General features: G+C 36.9%; 1 protein-coding gene across 20 annotated transcripts in view; it reads right to left on the reverse strand.

Annotated features, from left to right (window-relative positions):
- Positions 1 to 19,717, reverse strand: part of EIF4G3 (eukaryotic translation initiation factor 4 gamma 3) — a 389,785-nt gene that overhangs the window by 81,203 nt on the left and 288,865 nt on the right. For 17 of the 20 annotated variants that reach the window (XM_064281421.1, XM_023551957.2, XM_023551955.2 and 14 more), the window contains 6 exons: positions 19,619 to 19,707; positions 13,997 to 14,243; positions 11,185 to 11,318; positions 9,444 to 9,563; positions 8,952 to 9,062; positions 4,612 to 4,782 (listed from right to left, as the gene is read on the reverse strand). In XM_064281421.1, the coding sequence (XP_064137491.1) occupies positions 4,612 to 4,782; positions 8,952 to 9,062; positions 9,444 to 9,563; positions 11,185 to 11,318; positions 13,997 to 14,243; positions 19,619 to 19,707 (872 nt within the window). The remainder of the gene's footprint in view (positions 1 to 4,611; positions 4,783 to 8,951; positions 9,063 to 9,443; positions 9,564 to 11,184; positions 11,319 to 13,996; positions 14,244 to 19,618; positions 19,708 to 19,717) is intronic. The other 3 variants (XM_064281426.1, XM_064281418.1, XM_023551958.2) reach the window with 1 other exon arrangement.

Below are 19,717 nucleotides of genomic sequence, written 5' to 3' on the forward strand. Positions count from 1 at the left end.
TAAATTGGGCACCATCAAATTTAAAATCTTTCGCTCTGTGAAAGACACTATTAAGAGAATGAAAAGACAAACCACAGACTGGGAGAAAATTTTTGCAAAACACACATTTAATAAAGGAGTTCTATCAAGAATATTTAAAGTACTCTTAAAGCTCAACAATAAGAAAACAAGCTACCTAATGAAAAAAAGGCAAAAGATGTAGCCAATAAGCACACGAAAAGATGCTCAGCATCATTAGTCACTTGAGAAATGCAAACTAAATATAAACCACAATGCAAATTAAAAACCACCACATACCCATTTAGAATGGCTAAAATTAAAGAAGCTGACAATACCAAGTGCTGGTGAGGATATGGAGCAATTTAAACTCCCACACATTGCTAGTGAAAACGTAAAATGGTACAACTACTTTTGAAAACAATTTGGCATTTTCTAATAAAGATAAATATGTATTCACCAACTCCAAAGCTAGAAATTTGCTCAAAAGAAATAATAACTATGTTCACCCAAACTCCTGTACTTAAATGTTTACAGCAACTTTTTCATAATTTCTAAAACCTGGAAACTGTTTATCTGGTGAATGGATAAAGAAGCTCCCGTATATCCAAACAGTGGAGTGCTACACAGCAATAAAAAAAAACACCTCATCATACACACAATATGGATGAATCTCAAATGCATTATGCTTAGTGAAAGAAGCCAAACCCAAAATAGATTACTATGTAGACTGTCTCAATAAAAAAATAGTTTTAAAAATCTAAGAAACCATGATATAATAACCAAAAAAGCCTATAAACAGTTTTCTCTGGGAAAGAGAAATGATAAATGAATCTATTTAAATTTGAAAAAATTATATTTTCAGAGAAGGGGAGAGTGCTGACACATGGCAGGAATTGCAACCAATATCACAAAATAATCTGTGTATAAATTGTTGAACGAGAAACTAATTTGCTCTGTAAACTTTCACCTAAAGCGTGCACGTGTGCACACACACACAAAATCTTGTCAGGTTTTTTAGCAATAAGTATTGCTTTTATAAGAAAAAATTTTTTAAGTTTATTGGGAAGAAGGGGAAAATTCACTGCAATTCTTTCCATTGCCTATTATCAACTGAGAAAGTATCTTTAAGATTTAAAACTTTAAACTTTACTTCAAGAAAAAAGGGTTCAATTACCTCTACTTTCTAAAGTTTAAAAGTTTAAGCCTAGAAAAACAAGATAACAAAAAAGTATTCAAGGTTGCCATGAGTTGGGATCAACCTGATGGCACACAACAACAAATACTTATTAAAAATCATTTATTCAGTATAACTAAGTATCTACTCCATGCCCAATAAATTATTTTTAGCACAAATGAAGCGGAAGACAAACTCATTGCCTTCCAGACAACTGAAATTCAGCTGTGAGACGGGATATACAGATATCCCCCGCTTTTTGAAAGTTCACTTTATGCCACTTCACTTTTACTAAAGACCTACACTAGTACCTGTTTTTGCTAACCGAAAAAAACCTGGAGAGGATTTTAGGTTTGGTTAAAAAAAAGAAAAAGGCCAAAAGATGGAAATAGTATTCGGCATTTGTTTTGCAGTGAGCCAAGCCTTTAAAGAGGCTGTGTGCACCCGGAGCAGTAAGAGTGGTGTTGCCAAGCTCCTTCCCTGGGAACTAGTCTCAGCATCTCAGCATCAAGCCATCATAGCTAGGCTACTGGGGCTGTCATCACCACCAACACCACCATCTCTCAGCCTTCCAGTACGCTCACTCTCTTCCCAAGTCTGGTAAGTGAAACTACACTGTACGTATAGTAGTCCTACTTTATAAATCCTACTTTATACAGGCTGCATATTTATCATCCTTACTGCTTTTGCTATTTGTTAGTGTTGTTTTAGGTTTTACGTGTTATTTGGTATGATTTGGTAGGTTATTTTTTGGGTCTGGGAATGCTCAAAACTTTTCCCATATAAATGAATGGTGATTGCTTCTTTGCTTATACCATTTCAGCTTTGTAAAGGTTTCATAGGAACATTCTACTTCCGTACAGCAGGTGAAACCTGTACTTCCAAGTGAAGTGATAAAGCAAGCACTAGGTGGATTAGGCTTCAGAAAAAGGAGTGGTTCAGGTATTAGAGAGGCAAGAGGTACTGACGGTTAGTCAGAGAATGCCTTATGAAGGAAATGAGAACTGGGCCAGATTATACAGGACAGAAAAAGTTGGTTAAGTAGAAAGAAAGGGGTAAAGGCATTTTAGGAAGGGGAAAACATATAAGCACAGCCTTGGGATTATCACTGAGGATTTCCTAGTTTGGGGACACAGAAAACCACCTAGAAAGATCAGACAATTAGTGTTTAAGAGTGACAGAAAATGAGGTCCTGAATGCTAGCTTAAAAAGATAGGAAGGAGTGAAAATGTAAAATCAGTCTTTCAGGAAGGTGAATCAGGAGGTAGTGGCAGTAGGAATCAGGAGATAGAAGAGAGATGTAGTAGTCAGTGAACCCACCATAGTGGTATATGCGGTAGAAATCCAGCCACTTCATAAGGCAATGATTTCTTAGAACTGCTTCAAGGAGAAGATGAAATTTTACAATATAGGAAGAACAAGGTCATTGATGGTCACTCATGTTTTGTTTTGTTTTGTTTTTAATATAGTGACAGGACCAAAAGTCAGAGTGAAAGAGTATTCTGAAGTGGAGGCAACAATTAAACCACTGTTTTAACAAAACGGACAGAAATAGCAATTAACAGGAGCAACAGGTAAATACACAGTATATGTGTGCAGAGGAGAATAATAACACCAAAAAAGAGAGGGAATGGAATAAATCATTCCTTATTTAGAAAATGGGTCAAGAGAAATGAGGTGATACTGGTTCTAAAAAAGAAGTTTATTAACATTCCACTGGATTGACTGCATCTGTTCACTATAGAAACTTGGCTAATTGACACCTCAAGTTGATATAATTATGTTTCTGAAATAGAAATTAATTAACAATGGGAAGAACTCTGTTACTGAGAAAACAGAAGCCAATTACAAATCAAAACAAATGAACTATTCAGTGACCACAACACTGTGGGCAATAAATAATCTCTTGACACTTCAGTTTCCTCAAATGAAAAAAAAAAAAAAAGACCATATCTATTCCCTCTTCATAGGTGTTGTAAGCATCAAATGAAATAAGGCACTAATACAAGGGGCTTAAATACTAAAGCAAGGCATCTTCATCTTTAACGATGAATATCTCCCGGACATTTTAAACTATCAGTCCAAGCCACTTAGGCTGATTATCTTTCAGCATTTCTCAGGGTGTGACAGGGAGGAACATAGAAGTGTTTAAAACACAGACTGACATATACAGGCATGAAATGGGGTTTAAGACTAACGACTTGCCCTCAGTGAATTTGTAGAAGGATGTACCTACGGCCTTGACGGCACATGTTTGGGGCAATACACTGGAGAGATGAACAAAGTCAAGGAGCCACTTAAGATCTGACAGCATGCCTTTGAGACTGATCGGGTCATCTTGGTCCTTGCTTTGTATTAGCTATTTTGTTTATTTAGTGCATACATTTAACAAGCATTTACTGAGTATCTACTATGTATAAGGTTCTGTGTCGGTGCTAAATCAAAATCAGCGTTTATAAGGCACATTTCTGTCTCCAGGAACATTTTCAGACTGAACATTTAACTGGGCTCCTGGAACCAACCATGCCAAGTGCTTTATGTTGCCGCATTTAATCTTCACAATAGCCCAGTGAGGTAGGTACTATCACTATTTCTATTTTACAGCTGAGATTAAGAATTTGCCCAACAGAGCCTGGACTCAAACCTGGGGCTGCTGCCTCTAGAAATGGAGCTCTTAACTGTTACACTAAACTGTTTATGGTGAGAGGAAAGGTACATGAGGATTCAGACACTGAGAAGCTAGTATTTGATGCCTGGCTCTGGCACAGGTGTGAAGTTTGAGTTCAAGCAGAGATTGCAATTTTGGTGCCTATAAACATACCCAAGGCAAACAGTAGAAGTAACGCAGGGGTAGGAACTAGCATTGTGTGTATAACAAAAAATAAATAAGGGCTTTAAGGATTCTAATTCTGATGCTTAAAGGAATCCACTCAATTTGCCCTAAGAAGTTGTGAGGGCAGGATATGTACAAAGACGCAAAGTATTCAATTTTATCCCAAAAGACTCCAGAGCAAGATGGGTTTCTAAATTCTAGCTAATATGGTGGAATAACAAGAAATGAAAGCCTGATAAGAAGACATAAAAGAAATGTACTAACTAGAGTAGCACAGAGTAAAGAGACTATCACTAACAATCTAAAAATGCATTTTTTAAAAAGCAAATATTAATCTAAACCTGAATGACAGAAGTAATCTATGACATATGAACCCTCTAGGCATGGTGTTGGTTTTGAAAAAGCTTACAGAAAACAATTTTAAGAGAAAATAGGTTGTGTGGTGTCCATGATTGCTTTTAGAACAAAACTTTTAATAGGAAAAATTACAAAAAGTCTTAAACATTGACATATACACATACATAACAGGTTAAAATGACAGGTTAAAAGAAATAAAAAATTATTATGATTCCCAAACTGTGCTAGCACGTGCTTCTGTTCTCACCTGTGTTTTAATGTTCTCAGGATCCTCAGCTTGGCTGTCTCGTTTTTGGCTGGGCTTCCAGGCATTCTCCGCCTTTTTTAGGTGCACATCTTCTTTCACAGGAACTGTGATGATCTTCCTGGGCTCTCTTCTCTGGCTGGGTTGAGATCTCCGTGATGCAACATTCAACAACTAGGACAAGAACATTCTTTATTATATCTATACAGAGTACTTACAATTAACTGAATGCTGCGCTGCTCAAGTCAAGCCTGCTGATCACACCAAATACTTCAAGACACAAAGGTTAAGTATTAGGCACTCAAGTTACACGTGATCTTTTTTTTCTTTTTTAAGAAAAATAACTTATCTGCTCAGAACACCATCAAAAGTTAAAATTTCTGAGTTATTCACACAATCTTGTCAAATGCATCCAGCTAAGGATATAAAACTGATGTTATGATCGAAGACTATTTGTTAAACATTAAAACAACTGAGAGGTTACATAAACGCGGAGGTAGCAGGCATGGCGTAACTAAAAGAGAACTAGAGAGGATCACCGGATCGGAAAAGTACCCGCAGACAACAGTTGTTAAACCAGACACTACGACTACCAGAATATTTCTTTATAACTGGAACTTGGATATGGTAGCCCAGACAAAACAGTCCTGTTAACAAAATGTATCAAAACAATGTCTGGTTTGTAAAATTCAGGTTATATTCTAGTGTTGACTCATGTGGATAAATTCCCTTTTCAAAACTTGGATAGAGCTCAAGTACACAATTATATCATGAGATGCTTAGTTTAATCCATGCATTTAGACATAAACATTTGTCAAGAACATAGGCTTCTCGGTGTAAGTGGAGGTAACTGTGTCAATATCATATAAGAGTTACCATATGCATAATTTGGGGGTATAATTTTAATCTTGTTTGGACAAAGTCAGAAAATGTCCATTAAAAAAACTACTTCAAACATCAATGAATATGCCTTGAGATCTGAATCTGGAAAATGACAGATATCATTTATGCCACATCTCTTTACCTGCCCCACCACAAATATGTGTGAATTTCAAGCAAGCATCATAAAGACGTAAGAAATATTACTAAGTAGGTTAACAACAGTGTTTCAAAAGAAAAAAGTTTTAAAAAGCTAACTGATAGTAGTACAGAATAAAAAAAAAAAAAAAGGATAAGATAGCTCAATTATAACCTAGGTGCAAGCTCTCAAGATCGATTTATAAATTATATTTCTATTTCTGGATATAACTAAGAGAAACATTGTTTGCAAATATTATATATCTAAGTACATTGGGTCCCTAATAAATTTACCATACTTATTAATCCTTAACATGTTTGATAAATTAATCTCCAAAGGTCTCATGTTTACACCCTAGGAATGAATTCACCGTCTAGAACATCCATGCCTGGAAGGACTGTGGTGCAGTAGAGAAAAGAAGCAAATTAGGAGATAGAAGAACTGGACTCTTCAGTTCAAATCTAATATTGACGAGCCAGTTACCGTGGGCAAGTCTCTTAACTTTGTTGAGGTTAAGCTTTCTTAATACAAAATGCCTGCCTGTCTTACCTATAAAAGGTTATTGTAAGGATCATACGATATAAAGCATGTAAAAGGACCTTTAAAACTTAGTAAGGTATCATTATCAACAAAAAAGAACCAAAAGGAATTTTTAAATAATGGCTTGTGGATTGGTATAATTACCTTTAAGTATTTCAAGTACTTTTTTGTACGTGAAAAACTTAATAATTGACATAAACCATCCTGTTTTATAGTATCTGTCAAGTAGTACCATGAAGAATTAACTCACTTATTAAGTACAAGCAAAACCTAGGATCCTGTGCGAACGGTCATAAGGTATACAGAAAGAGATGAAGCTGGTTTCCTTGCTTGAAGGACAGATAATTGCTGAGTAATGGCTAATCAGCTAATTACGGAGGACTTTAGAGTATAATGTTCTCAAAGGCCAGAAATGTCAGAGCTAAAACGAAGTATCAAAATGTGAAGTTGATTAGCTAATAAGTCACAATTATTTTTTTCCGATGAGCTAGAAGTTTAAATTTTTTACCCAGTCCCATACATTTTTCTTAAATGTATTAAGAAATGAGGCCCATTTCTTCTAGAATTGAATATGCATGATCCTATTTATCTCATTCAGAGACTGAACTACACCCTCAAACTCCTTGACTACCTGAATAATCAGAGAAAATGGGGCCAATATTCATCCTTACAATTTTAAAAGAAGACAGACAAGCAAGTGTTCCTTTAAGGAGAGAAGGGAGGAATGATAGGAGCTCAGAAAACCTCTTGTCCCTATGATTTTGCCCACATATTTAATAGTGCAACTAATCTTAAAGTTAGTTGAAATGAATGTGAGTGGCAAATTGCTAGTCTAGGTCCACAGCCCTTCTAAGAGACTTCTTTTGGAGCACTTTGTATGATATCTGAAAAAGATTAGTATTAAAATAATACCACAATTGCCCAAGTAATTTGATTTTTAAAAAACTAGAGAGATGATACTGCCTGGGTACTTCCAACAGGCATCCTCTTTACTGTCCATAAGGACCTTTCATGCTTAAAAATTATACATAACTGCACTGACTTTTAAAACAATTTGCCATGCACTGAAAACACTTGGTAAGAAATCTGTTACAAGAAAGTTTATAGTAGGAACTACTTAAGTCATACTGTGAAGCATATCCAGTAGATTTTAATATCACTGGTTGGCAATTATTAATAAGCAAATTTGAACAATTGACAAAAATTATCAGCAATATGGAACCAGAAACTATGAAAAGTAGGGCTGCTGCTTTTTCCAACCGGCATTATTTACTGTTCCTTTATGTGTTAGATATGTGATCCTATGGGCAAACTAAGTGGGAAATGTTTGTTAGCTATGGAAAAAGCCAGAAGACTAACTATAAAGCTTCACCTATCAATATTACCCTAATAGATCATTATTTCACTTAAAAAGCTATCTTTTAACATATGACAGAAGAAAGTGAATTAAATAATTAAAGTTGACTTTTTTGGAGACACCACAAAATCTAGATCATGTCTTATTTCCAGTCACATTACTTTGAATGCACCAGAATGACTCATTTGTCTGATACACACAGCCATAATAGGTAAATGTACATTTTGAATGTTACTTTGAAAATTCATTTCCCATTTTAAATATTTTTCAAAAAATTTAGCTTGTTTTCAACTCACAGTATTTCTTTTTTTGCTATAACTAATTATTAGTAGACAATGAACAAGTTCGTAATGAAAAGTCTCAGTATACATTTGAAGAAGAGACGTGACAATTCATACCTTCCATGACATATGAACAAAATTGAGCAATATAACCACAGATGCCGTTAAACAGAGAATAAATCAAAATGCTATCAGCATTATTTCAAATGTTTGACCAAAGATTAAAAAAACCCCAAAACAAAGCAAAAACCAAACACTGGCGTGAGTATAAATTTAAAGCATCAAAAAGGAAATAATGCTGAAAAATAGGGTGCAAAGGTTTCTAGAAAGCTGCTTTCTAAAGCTTTACGGTGAGCTAATTCAAGCTTTAGAAAAAACTTAATTTAGCAATTGGAGAAAATAGAGGTTAAATTCCAAACCTGTGTGAGAAGAGAGTATAATACACAAAAGTCTTTAATATGGTGATGCTCAAACAATATGCTTCAAATTAAGAAGGGTTTCTGTAGATTTTACAAAGTCCCCCACACATAGTAGGCACTCGGGTATTTTCAACTACTGTTTGTCTGTAGGCAAATAACCAAATAATTCAAGTTTCTACAAAGTGACTTTCTTTTTATACAGTGTAGTCTTATTTCAAAGCAGGTTTCAAAAGTTGCCACTCCAGAAATAAAAAGGTGATGGGAAAATAAAAAATGTCACCTTATATAAAACCATTTTTTAAAGCACAAAATAAAGCAGTCTTAACAGGGTGATCTGCAAATGTACATCAAACTTCAAGTTCCCTCAGAACTTTACTAAGTGCTCTCTATGTCATTCTAACTTGGGAAAAAGAGGTAGCCACATCTTTGGCAACTTTCCCTCATGCTTTCTGCAAGTCTACAAAGCGTGAGGTAGGCAGAGCCTGCCAAATCCTGCACAGTGCAGCTGCCCCAGCGTAACTCCACTGGTGATGCCACTTCCACCGCTGAAGAGCCTGCCACTGAGGGTGTAATGGCAATCTGCAGTTTACCAATACTGCACTCTTTTTACATGTCATTTGTTCATATTTTTACTTTATAACCTACAGTAAATGAGAAGAGCAAAACAGAAAATATCATAACACCATAGACTACTGTTTGAAAAAAAAAACAAGAAGGATTCAGCGCACCCCTAGAGGCAGGCTCTTCAGGGGTGGGTGCGACATCGCCTGAGGAGTGCATGCTGGGGTTTTGCCCTGTTCCAGGATTGGCAATCCATGCCTGCTCTGCACTTTGCAGATCTGTAGAAACAAAGATAAAGAGATGTCCATTAGCCGAATGTCATCAGAGATCTCCAATGTATCAGGATACCTCAAAACAAAAAAGGAATCCTATCAAGGTTGGCTCTATTTTTAACCCATTTGCAGGTCATTTCAACTGAAAAATATGAGGGAAAAAAAAAAGACTAAATTAACGCACCAGCTCCTTTCAAGTAAAAATGACTCAAGTGTATTCTTTATTTGCTTTAATATTAGTATGGAAAGGAGAGTCTTCTCCTCTTGTACTTCTTTTTCTTGGTTAGAAGAATCAATGAATAAAAGCCACTCTCTTGCCGTTAGACAAAATGACATGGAGCCTATGACAGTTTCTAATTAACTGGGTTGTAGGGAACTTGCACTTACAGGTACACCTCTTCCACCAGGTGTTTGCCTTCCGAAATCTGCAAAGGCTGGAGTAAAGTCTGGTCCTCGAGGCAAAATCCGAGGATCCAGAGTTCGCATGGGCAACTTGGGTTGGTTGATCTGGATGAAGAAGCAAAGGAAAGCTTAATACAAGTTCCAGAGCATTCACTGCTACAAAGATAACAAAACCTTGACTGAAAAGTTTTGTCAGTTAAAATGGTGAGCACTGGCTTCTAAACCAGTGGAAACTGAAGCTTCTCCTCGGCTAGCCTGAGAACCCTGAGGACATCAATGGTTTTCTAGTGCTCTGGGGCTAATTAGACCCAAAATTCCCAGGACAAGCTAGACACAAGTAGTGGAATGGCCCTCTAGACACACAGAACCAGTGGAGTGGCTCAAGACAAGCTATTCTGAGATCCTCTGAACTAGGGCCAAATTTTGGCATTCATTTTTCAGGATATTCAACAGGACATCAGAGCATTTGCCTATAGGAATCCTAACACTGTTCATTTTGGTTCTGAGGTTGACTTATGGTTAGTAAAAGCATGTACTTTAGGTAGACAATAAGTCTCAAAAGGAGATACGTTTCCCGTAGTAGGGTAGATCCATTTAAAATCTTGCTTTGTCTGCTTTGTTAATCTGAGATATGTGGCTTTATATAGGCACATAATGTGTGACTATGGAGCCAACAAAGCTAAGTAGCTCATTGAGAAACCAACTAATGACTGGCCAGCCAGAAACACATAAGGTAGCAAGACAGAAGGAATATTTTCTAAGAGAATAATCTAATTCAGTGGATGTAACACTTGCCCTCTGAAGTACTGAAGTAGCCTCAAATTAGCACCACCAATCATTCAACTGTCCTCACATAAGTACCTAAGAAAGAAGACTTAGATATCAAGAGAAATAAGAAGCTAACCTCTTGCTACAAGGAAGTAAAATAATGCAAATAATGTCAAGATAAACAGCTGCTGGAAATCTCCACAAGAGGTGGATCTCATGTTATAAGGCAGTCAACCTCTATATTTTAGTTAACGATAAACATTTCCTCTTCAAAACAAAAATGCTTTAAGTTTAGTAACTAGCACTGGTTCATTTTTGATTTACATGAAATTACTTGAACAGACAAACATCTGGCTTTACTCCTTTTAATTTAATAAACAAACACTGCCTACTAATTTTCTGTATGGACCATTAAAATTATGTGTAAAGAAAGGGTGTTTATTTGCATAGCACTGGAGACTTTAATCATTGGAAGAATTCATTAGGAAAATTCTGAGATATGTATCAATTGAATTATGTTGACACCTATTTAAGTTTAACCTGTCAGTGGCCTTCCTAAGTGTCTGACCTGTCCTCAATGCCACTATAATTCTATATTGAAAAGTTAAAATAATGGGGAAAGATCTCCATATCATTTTACCCAATGTACACATAATTGTTACCACATTGCTAGGAAACAGCTGTAGTAAGTAGACAAATAAACAAACTTTTAATATTCACCACTGAAATATGGGCCAAGTCCTAAGATTATTATAATCTACGGTAAACTCAAAATCTAACAGTGATTAGGGAAACTCTAATTTTTAAACATCATATATTTTAATTCCAACACCATTTGGCCTAACAATTCCTAAAAATCACTCGTGCTTCACATATTGCTCAAACTTACGTATTTACACTGATAGTTAAAACCAGTCCCCAGCCACAAGACATATCTTTCTCTGAGGGTACAGCGTACCTTGTCAAGAACCACATCACTGATGGGAGGTAGGCCCTCTGGTTTCTGTATACATGCTGGCATGTACTGGAAATCCAGCAGAAACTCCCTGTCATACTGCTTCTTCCCTTCAGTATCAGTAGGCTTCCAGGATTCTAAAAAGAGAGATACAGGTAGATGACAGTCTATAGGGTCATTATACGTAAGCCCAATAAAAGTACAAAGCAGATTCCAGTATTTGCTTTATCTAGTCATAAGTAAAAAGAGCAAAGGAAACAATGAGTACAGCCAGAAAATGTCATGTAAAGATTTTAAACTGACATTTGTTCTTTGATCCCCTTTTGATACCTGAAGTCATCTGGAACAATTCACTATGGGAACCACTTCATATATACATGAAACAGAACTTTGGTCAGGGACAAGTAACAATCTTCATTAAATATAAATATACATTTTTAAAAAAACAGTTCTTCAAATACCTCAGAAATGAGGACTTTGATAATACTCTCGGTTTCATGGAAAAGGGTTCTTCTTTGGTTGTTCATTTGGAAATGTCATTTTAAAGGAAAAAAGGACATGAAATCACAAAAACAAATACCAACTTATTTAAGATTCTGAAAAGTCTAAGCAGCTAGATATAGAATTTTCTTCTCCACCTATAGTTTAATCTGATGAAAAGAATATGGTCATATCTGTAATATCCCTTTCAGTTAAAAAAATTTTTTATCTTATCCCACTTGCTTGCTGAGCCAACTAAACTGAGAATACATTTCTTCAAAAACCCTGACACCAAACACACTCCTTGCTAATATTTCTAATATAAATTTTAAATTAATTTTTGCCATAGCGCAAACTCTGCAGGTTTAATTGCAATGGCTTAGGCTTCAAAAACAAATGCACAAGTAAACAACCTAAATACCAAATGTAATTAAGGCCAATTTCCTCATGTGTAAAATGGGAATTCTCACACCTGTCCTCAAGGTGTTGCCGATTAGCCCACATAAGGAAAGCACCAACAGAGTTCTTGACATTTATAACGAACTATAGTAACAGCTACCACTACTCCTAGTTTCACTCACATTATACAAAGCTGAGAATTTCTTGAAAGTTGTATTGGAAAATAATTAACAAAACTCTCATTAAAATCAGCCTTCAGATCACTTCAATATAACAGACTGGACCCTTCTTTATATGACCCCCGATATACATGATATATACGAACCATTTATGGTCAAGGGCCCACTCATGGTCTTTGAGAATTTTGCAGATTGTTTCAAACAAATTCTTGCTACCTATTATAGTTATTAAAAAGTAGACATCATCTTATTGGGGTGTAACTTTTAATCTCACTTAAAATGCTTGGAACATATTCCTTTAGCGAAAAAACTGGGTTTCAGTGCATCAAACCAAACCAAACCTGCTGCCGTCAAGTTGATTCTGACTCAGCAACCCTATAGGACAGAGCAGAACTGTCCCATAGGGTTTCCAAGACTGTAAATCTCTAAATCTTTCCAGTTACTGCTGGTCTATATTACAGAAGCAAAGGGTAGTCAGTTGGTCAGTAGAGTTGGAGCCTATATAGCTGTGTGCCTTTTCCTTGCCAAACTGAAAGATAAAAATAATTTATGCAGTCCTTGTAATGACAATTCTCTGAAGAAAAGATTGGTGGTGGCTACAAGTGCTTGGTGATCTGATATAAGCCTAGATTTAAAAGCAAATTCAGTACATCAAGTCCTGAGGTAAGAAAAAATTGTTTTGATAATAGCATAACATTACAATTTTATAAAGCCCATTAACAGCAGTCAGCTGGTAGTGAAAAGATCTGTACATTAAGGTGGTCATAAGTATAGATCAGTGGCTTTCAAACATTTTTGACCACAGTAAAAAAATACACTGACTTCATGACCCAAGACAAGCAAACATAACTGAAATAAAAGTTTCCCAAAATAATACTTACCCTTACAACATGTAATGCACTGATATATTCTACTCTGTCCTTTTTTTTAAAATTGTTGTTTGTGACCTACTAAATTAATTTTACAACCTATTAAGTGGGTTAAAACCAGCCAACTAGAAAACATTGGTCTAGATTATTTTTGAGGTCTGGTGCTTTAAATTAAAAATCCATGTCACAGATAAGTCACTCTAGACTTGGCAGACTAAGAAAAACTTCTCATCTACCTCAAACTTTCTGTCAAAAGAACCACTTTCCCCACATGTTCATACCGAATCTCCATAAACCTAAGGTCAAGCATAATTTGCACAGGACGGGGACAGAAGTTTAACACGTCTGATGGTATCCTAAGACAAAAGACCCTTTACAGTTTGTCCTACATTTCACAGGGCACTTCCTGTACTGCTGCAGGTGCTCAACAACTCTGTCATACTGGTTCTGACTGATTACATCAGAGTTTGGCTCTGAAGAGTAATTTCTGTCAACAAATTGAGTTCAAGGCTTGTGAAATGATGAAGACCACTACCTCAAGGGGCATGGTCATAGCTGTAATGAGCCTTTCAATTAAAATGAATAAAATTAAATTTCTCTAACGAAGCCAACCAGCCTGGCACTGACAGTTTCCCTTTACCAGCTGCTTTTTGAAAGTCAGTAAAAGAGGAATACCAGCATCGGATATCCACTTCTACCAACATGGAACTCACTGGATTTGCTTGTCACTTTAACTTATGCCTGTTGATCTAGTCTGTAAATATATGTACATGTGATAAACATCTTCCTTCCATCCAGTGTCTCTCTATGAAGAAGCAACATTTCTCTAAGGTTGCAGCAGAGTGAAGGGGAAAAAGAAAGGTACACAGAAGACTGGGACAAACTTACCTGGTTTAAAGGGGAATGGGCCCCCATCACCAGAACTATCTGTGGAGCCTGAATTAACATCTATTCCTTCACCCTCAGAAACGCTCTCAGAACCATTACGCACAGGCTCAGCTTCTTCTCCATTTTCTTCCATACTTTTCACTTTTTTAAGGTCAAAGGGGTCTCTTTCAGGATGAAACCCTTGGTTCATTTTATCCTGTTCAGATTCAAGTACTTTGTCACCTGAAAGCTCCTCTTCAGCTTTAGGCTAAAATAAGTGAACAAAGAGGTTATATTTTTCTCACTGTGTGTAAATATACATAAAGACCTACACCTACTCCTCAAAGAGCATGGAAAACCATGTTACTCAAGACAAAGGTGTCCATTTTCAGCATATGGAACTAGAATGATAAGTTTATTTAAGATACTTTTCTCATTTCCTTTCCTGGGATGAGGCAAGCAATTCAAACGGCTACTGAAATGCTTTAGCCTGACTAATGAAATTCAAATGTACTAAAGATGAGAAATGGAAAGAACTGTTAGTCCTTGACCTTGATGGATACGAAAAAGTCATAGTTAGAAATCTAAAAACAAGCACTCCTACCCTGGCCACTAAAGCTCAGCAAATATAAAAAGGAACACAAGAAGATCTTTGTGCTATCACCTGACTGAAATGGAGAACCTGTTTAACAGCTTGAAGTATCTAAGTCTGACAGAGCTGGTTATTTTTCATTTTACAAGGAGCTCACTTCTTAGTTAAAATCTATTTTTGTTTACTGGATCTTGAAGTCCTGAGCCTGTGACCTATATATATATATATACACCGAAAAATGCTTGTAACATATTTCTCTAGGGAGAAAATTGCATTCTGGTACATCATAAACCAAACCAAAGCCATTGCCATTGGGTAGATTCTGACTCAATAGTGACCCAGAGCAGAACTGCTGCATAGGGTTTCCAAGGCTGTAAATCTTTACAGAAGCAGACTGCCACATCTTTCTCTTGCGGAGCAGCTGGTGGATTCAAACCGCCGACCTTTTGGTTAGCAGCCGAATACTTAACCACTGCACTACCAGGGCTCTTTGGTGCATCATACCTATTTTTAAAAGGCAAAGATACAATTGAAGCTATTCACTAGGTTTTTTTTGTGTGTGTGTGTGCTGTAGGTGAAATTTTACAAATCAAATCAGTCTCTCATACAAAAAGCTATACATACCCCACCACACACTCCCAGCTGTTCTCCCCTTAATCGGACAGCGCATTCCTCCTCTCCACCCTGTATTCGCTGTGTACCTTCAACCAGCTCCTGTACCTCTCTTCCTTCTCATCTCGCCACCAGACAGGAGTCACCCGCATAGTCTCACTCCTCACCAGTATCATTTTCTGTTTTATAGTCCAGTCCAATCCCTGTCTGAAGAGTTGGCTTCAGGAATGGTTTCGGTCTTGGACTAACAGAGGGTCCGGGGACCATGACCTCTGGGGTCCCTCCAGTCTTAGTCAGACCATTGAGCCTGGTCCTTTTACTAGAATTTAAGATCTGCATCCCACTGTTCTCCTGCTCCATTGGGGATTCTCTGTTGTGTTCCCTGTCAGGGCAGTCATCGGTGGTAGCTGTGCACCATCTAGTTCTTTGAGTCTCAGGCTGATGTAGTCTCTGGTTTATGTGGCCCTTTCTGTCTCTTGGGCTCATATTTACTTGTGTCTTTGGTGTCCTTCATTCTCCTCTGCTCCGGGTGGGTTGAGACCAATTTATGCATCTTAGATGGTTGCTTGCTGGCGTTTAAGACCCCAGACGCCTCTCACCAAAGTGGAATGAAGATCATTTTCTTAATACATTTTGTTTCGCCAATTGACCTAGATGTCCCCTGAAACCATGTTCCCAGACCCCCGTCCCTGCTATTCTGGCCTTAGAAGCTTTTGGCTGTATTGAGGAAATTTCTTTGCTTTTGGTTTAGTCCGGTTGTACTGACTATCTCTGTGTTAAGTGCTGCCCTTCCCTTCACCTAAGAAAATTTTTGTCTACTACCTAGTGAGTGAACATCCCTCTCCCTCCCTGCCTCCCTACCCTCATAACCATCCAAGAACATTGTCTTCTGTGTTTAAACTTTATCTGGAGTTCTTGTAATAGTGGTCTCATACAATATTTGTCCTTTTGCAATTGACTAATTTCACTCAGCATAATGCCTTCCAGATTCCTCCATGTTATGAAATGTTTCACAGATTCATCACTGTTCTTTACTGATGCCTAGTATTCCACTGTGTGAATATACCATAATTTATTTATCCATTCAGCTGTTGACGGGCACCTTGGTTGCTTCCATCTTTTTGCTATTGTAAACAGTGCTGCAGTGAACATGGGTGTGCATATATCTGTTTGTGTAAAGGCTCTTATTTCTCTAGGATATATTCCAAGGAGTGGAATTGCTGGGTCGTATGGTAGTTGTATTTCTAGCTTTTTAAGGAAGCGCCAAATTGATTTCCAAAGTGGCTGTACCATTTTACATTCCCACCAGCAGTGTAGAAGTGTTCCAGTCTCTCCACAACCTCTACAACATTTATAATTTTGTATTTTTTGGATTAACACCAGCCTCGTTGGGGTGAGACAAAATCTCATTGTAGTTTTGATTTGCATTTCTCTAATGGCTAATGATTGTGAACATTTCCACATGTATCTGTTAGCAGCCTGAATGTCTTCTTTGCTAATGTGCCTGTTCATATCCCTTGCCCATTTTTTAATTGGGTTATTTGTCTTTTTGTTGTTGAGTTTTTGCAGTATCACGTAGATTTTAGAGATCAGACGCTGATGGGAAATGTCATAGCTAAAAACTTTTTCCCAAGCTGTAGGGACCCCTACATATGTAATGACTGGTGAAATATAGTCATTCTAAAATGTTTAAACAAAATTTAAGAGGCCTCAACCAGTGATTTTAAGATGAATCACCTTTCGTGTTATCTTTGTAGGCTATAATTTAAAGAATTTTATATAATAAATATTTGCAATGATTTAATCCAATATATAACCCAAACTAGGTTGATGCTTGAAACACATTATTTTAAAGGCTAAGAAAATGATTTAAGAAAGGGGGGAGCCTGATCAATGGAAATGAAAGACAATGGCATCCAACATTTGCTAAGCTACTCAAAATAACAAATGCTCAATTTTAGGAAAGGCAAGGAACTAGGATTCCTAAAAGAAGTCTGTGTAAATCATCAAATACTTTTGTATTTTACTTTTAAATTAAAAGGTTAAGAAAAAAGTGATTGGTTCAAAATGAGTCAAAACATTTCTCATATTTGAGGAATAACAATCTCAAGTAGGTTTCTGTAAACTACATCCCATGGGCCAAATTTGGCCCATCTGTTTTTGTACAGACTGTAAGGTAAGAGTGTTTTTACATTTGTACTAGCTGAATAAAAATCAAAAGAATATTATGTGACATGTGAATATTACATGTAATTCAAGTTTCAGTGTTCATCAATCAAGTTTTATTGGGATGCAGTCACAGATTTGCTTATGTGTCACCTATGGTTGCTTTTGAGCTACTGTAGCTAAAAAAAAAAAAAAATTTTTTTTTTTTTTTTTTTTGAGAAATTGTGAGAGAGATCATACAGCGTGCAAAGCCTAAAATATTTACTATCTGGCCCTTTACAGGCTGATCCCCAATCTAAAGAACGGGATGAATATTTGAAGGGACAGTGTGGTGGCCTACATATTTAAGATCAATAATACGTAGAAATCTAGCCACAGTGCAAAAGAGCATGATGTATAACAGAAGAAAATAAATAAAAAATAGCTGAACTAAAGAGGAATCGATTGATGAAGCTCTTATAGCCATACCAGGAATGTATGTGGTGCCTCTGGAGGGTATTTAATTCTCTGTAGGAGCAACATTTTCTTAGTCAGCTGCAAAAGGGGTGTAGCAACCATCTGCACCTCTATAACTTACTGTCAAATCTTACCCCCTGATAACTACAATGAAATCACGCCCATGGAACATTTTAGCGGTTGCTAAGGGACTAACTGTGACATCAACAGAGCATAATGCAAGAGCAATGACAGGACAGGGAGAAGTAACAAAGGGGTACTGATCGCTGTTTGAAGAGGGTAAGCTTTATAACTAGCTAGAAAAATCTTATAGAAGTAAATGCATTTAAGTTCACTTTAAGATAATTTCTACATTTACATATTATCATTTTAAGCCTTCAACAAAATTAGTTTAAAAAGAAAAAAGCTACGTATGGATTGTTTACACTACTCTTCATTTATAAGGTTCAAACCCTAACACTATGCATGTTGAAATTACACCCTAGGAAACTGTCAGGCCAATCCTTAGGACTAAATCTGCCCTTGTCTCTTCACATCATCTGTTACTCTTGGGAACTCTGTAATCCATAGTGCAATCTGGTGTGGCTTTGTTCAGAAAAACAAACCACACGAACAGAAGTTGTTATTGAGATATAGTTGAAAGATGACAGATTCAAAATCAATTTCCCTAAAACGTACTTGGTCATTTTTACCACCATTGTTAACAGGTATTTAAAAAAAAAAAAAAAACAAGTTTTCTTTTGTGTGTGTGCATGTGCTTTAGGTGAAGGCTTACAGAGCAAACTAGGTTCTCATTAAATAATTAATACACATATTGTTTTGTGACATTGACTGCCAACCCTGCAACATGTCAACACTCTCCCCTTCTTGACCTTGGGTTCCCCATTTCTATTTGTCCAGCTGTACTGTCCCCTTCTGCCTTTCCGTCCTTGCCCCTGGGCTGGTGTACCCATTTAGTCTCATATACACGGTTGAGCTACCTGTATTATTGTTTGTTTTATGGGCCTGTCTAATCTTTGGCTGAAGGGTGAACTTCAGGAGTGACTTCAGTATTGACTTAAAGGGGTGCCCAGGAGCCATACTCACAAGGTTTCTCCAGTCTCTGTCAGATCAGTAAGTGTGGACTTTTTTTGTGAGTTTGAATTTTGTTCTACATTTTTCTCCAGCTCTGTCTGGGACCCTCTATTGTGATCCCCGTCAGAGCAGTCGGTAGCGGTAGCCAGGCACCATCTAGTTGTGCTGGACTCATTCTGGTGGAGGCTGTGGTAGTTGTGGTCCATCCATTGACCCTTTGGATTAATTTTTCCCTTGTGTATTTGGTTTTCTTCATTCTCCCTTGGTCCACATGGGGTAGGAACAACAAAGTACCCTAGATGGCTGCTCGAGACCCCAGACGCTACTCGCCAATGTAGGATGTAAAATATTTTCTTTATAAACTATGTTATGCCAATTGAGCTAGACGTCCCTGAGAAAAGTTTTCATTTTTTTTGTTTACCAGATTAGTCTTTCTATCAGGTTAATACAAAGAAAAATCAACTAGGGAGAGGAGAAGTGTTGATCAAAAGTTAAACAATAACTTATTTTTGCCATTTCAGAAGAGATACTTTGAAAGAGAGACAATAATTAAACATGTTATTAAAAATCTCAAGGAAAAAAGTTCTGTTGTGAATAGATTTTAAGTCAGTCTCTGAGCTTGATATATCAAGTTTCACTTGGAAAACAGTATCTCAACAAAGAAGTATAAACACACACTTGTCTTATGAAATGGTACCACTGCTCTGAAGATGAAATAAAAGGGATTTATTGCTGCCCCTTACCTCCAACTCTGCCTCTAACACCTCTTCAGTGGTTCGGGTCCGATCTTTTGGTTTCTTCCACATCTTTGGTGCAGTTATAGCTGTTTGAGCTGAAATACA

The sequence above is a fragment of the Loxodonta africana genome, chromosome 3 (assembly GCF_030014295.1).
Source record: "Loxodonta africana isolate mLoxAfr1 chromosome 3, mLoxAfr1.hap2, whole genome shotgun sequence".
NCBI classification, from domain to species: domain Eukaryota; kingdom Metazoa; phylum Chordata; class Mammalia; order Proboscidea; family Elephantidae; genus Loxodonta; species Loxodonta africana.